This window comes from Triticum aestivum, chromosome 4D (assembly GCF_018294505.1).
Source record: "Triticum aestivum cultivar Chinese Spring chromosome 4D, IWGSC CS RefSeq v2.1, whole genome shotgun sequence".
Lineage (NCBI taxonomy): Eukaryota > Viridiplantae > Streptophyta > Magnoliopsida > Poales > Poaceae > Triticum > Triticum aestivum.
In genome coordinates, this window is record NC_057805.1 from 441,351,810 (window position 1) to 441,354,060 (window position 2,251).

Below are 2,251 nucleotides of genomic sequence, written 5' to 3' on the forward strand. Positions count from 1 at the left end.
CAACCAACGTACGTACGCGGTGAGATGATAAGCACGTACTTCGTCTAGTTTATCCACCTCCAGGGCCGTCGTCCATGTGCTGACACCGCTGGCCCTCATGGCCTCATGTGGCTCCGAGTTCCCTCCGCTCCAAGAATCTGCTGCTAATCGGTTATCCCACACACAAGAGAGACGACCATAATTTAAGCCATGCGAGTTCATTCCAAAATACTCTAGTTTAACGGCGTATGCCATGGATACTAAGCTGTCGATCATCCAATTGGCTCCATCTCAAGCCGGCGAGCACGGAGCTACGGATTACGGAACATGTATGGAATGTATTATCCTCCCACTTGATCATCAGGAGAGACGTACAAAATGCCATGCCATGCTGCACGCGCATGCATGCACCAATAAGTCGTCCAATTTAATTAACGCGCAATTCCCTGTTGGCATCATATTGCATGTGAGCTTCGCTAGCAGACTAGCATGCACTGGGATGTCGATCGATCGATGGCATGTTCTCTGCCATTCCCTGACAAATTCCCCTTCCCTGCTCCTCTTATATAAGCCACTCCACGTTCTCTTCAGATCCACCAAGCTTATACCATTGATTCCGCCAGTCCCTCCATCGTCATTTGTTGCTCTCCTAGTGCTCGCTGCCCATCTCATCTGAGTTGAGATGGCCAGATCCATGTTGGCACTGTTCGTCGTCCTAGCGGCGGCCGGCTGCTTCGCGCCGGCCGCGCAGGCGTGGTGGTACCAAGGAACGGCCACGTTCTACGGCGGCGCCGACGGCTCCGGGACAATGGGCGGCGCGTGCGGGTATGGGAACCTGTACGGTTCTGGGTACGGAGTCAACAACGCGGCGCTGAGCACGGCGCTGTTCAACGACGGCGCGTCGTGCGGGCAGTGCTACCTCATCACCTGCGACACCGGCAAGTCGACGATGTGCAAGCCCGGCACGTCCATCACCGTGACCGCCACCAACTTCTGCCCTCCCAACTGGGCTCTCGCCAGCGACAATGGCGGCTGGTGCAACCCGCCGCGCCCCCACTTCGACATGTCCCAGCCCGCGTGGGAGACCCTCGCCATCTACCGCGCCGGCATCGTCCCCGTCCTCTACCAGCAGTAAGTGAAGAGTGCCCACATAACTTCTTCTTCTTCCTTCCATTATCTTATAAGTGTAGTATCTAATGAGCATGTCGCCATGTCCTGATGGTGGTGTAGGGTGAGGTGCTCGAAGATGGGAGGGATCAGGTTCACCATTGGAGGGTTCAACAACTTCGAGCTGGTGCTGATCACCAACGTGGGCGGGCCGGGGTCGATCCGGTCGGTGTCGATCAAGGGGGAGAGGACGGACTGGATCCAGCTGAGCCGGAACTGGGGAGCAAACTGGCAGTGCAACGCGCCGCTGGTCGGGCAGGGGATCTCCTTCTCCGTCACCTCCACGAACGGCCAGACGCTCTACATGTACAACCTCGTGCCGGCGTGGTGGGGGTTCGGCATGACCTTCACCAGCAACCAGCAGTTCGGCTATTAATTAATCACCTGATCAAGCTAGGCATTTTCTTACTAGCTCGCTACTACCTCGCACGTACTGCCGTCGATCTCAGCTAGGCTGCATATGGCAATGGCATCAAGCTGCATGGGATTGCGCGTGTACGTAGCTTGATTTGCCTGCCATTTATTCGTCTGCATTCTGATTCTGATCTGAAGTTGGGGATTTTTTCGATCTTTTTGTAACATGTATGTATATTCTTTTGTCTCATATATTAAAATCTATGATATTCGCAAAAGTGATTGATCGTTCTTTCAAGTCAGACGTGGCTCGTGCGTGTGCTTCCCCTTGGGTCAGATTAACACTTGCAATCTACATATATGATTGGTAGATCTGAAGAAGGAGGATACTACCTACCATGCATGTTACTGGAAGTCAACATATGTGTATCTAGAAAAAAGGTCAACAGAATATGCATTATGCTGTGAGATGAACATATTCCAGATCAACATATATAAAAATACCACCCAAAAAATAAGTCTAGACGTACTCTCAACTTCAACTTTACTTCAGAACAAGGGTTTGACAAAAGCTGAAAAATTTAACAAAAGATAAATGAAGGGGTAAAAGTTTTTTCTTTTGTTATTACAGTCTAAGTTCAGTCCCTCAATCAATTCCAAAAGTTCTAGATCCTCCATTGTCGATAGCAAATGGATTGGCCCCTTGCGCCACATAAAATTGCCACAATATAATGGTTCATACAATGCCTAC

At 51.0% G+C, this 2,251-nt stretch overlaps 1 protein-coding gene across 1 annotated transcript; it reads left to right on the forward strand.

Annotated features, from left to right (window-relative positions):
- The first annotated feature begins 594 nt into the window (after window positions 1-594).
- Window positions 595-1,804, forward strand: LOC123100233 (expansin-A28). The gene is made up of 2 exons (XM_044522189.1): window positions 595-1,110; window positions 1,210-1,804. The coding sequence occupies exons 1-2, from the start codon at window positions 662-664 to the stop codon at window positions 1,520-1,522; spliced, it is 762 nt and encodes a 253-aa protein (XP_044378124.1). The 5' UTR covers window positions 595-661; the 3' UTR covers window positions 1,523-1,804.
- The last annotated feature ends 447 nt before the right edge of the window (window positions 1,805-2,251 follow it).

Bases quoted from the DNA above. Each gene is read 5' to 3' on its own strand.
- LOC123100233 (XM_044522189.1), top strand. From the start codon at position 662: ATGGCCAGATCCATGTTGGCACTGTTCGTCGTCCTAGCGGCGGCCGGC. The intron at 1,111-1,209 runs GTAAGTGAAGAG...ATGGTGGTGTAG, and splicing joins GTCCCCGTCCTCTACCAGCA to GGTGAGGTGCTCGAAGATGG.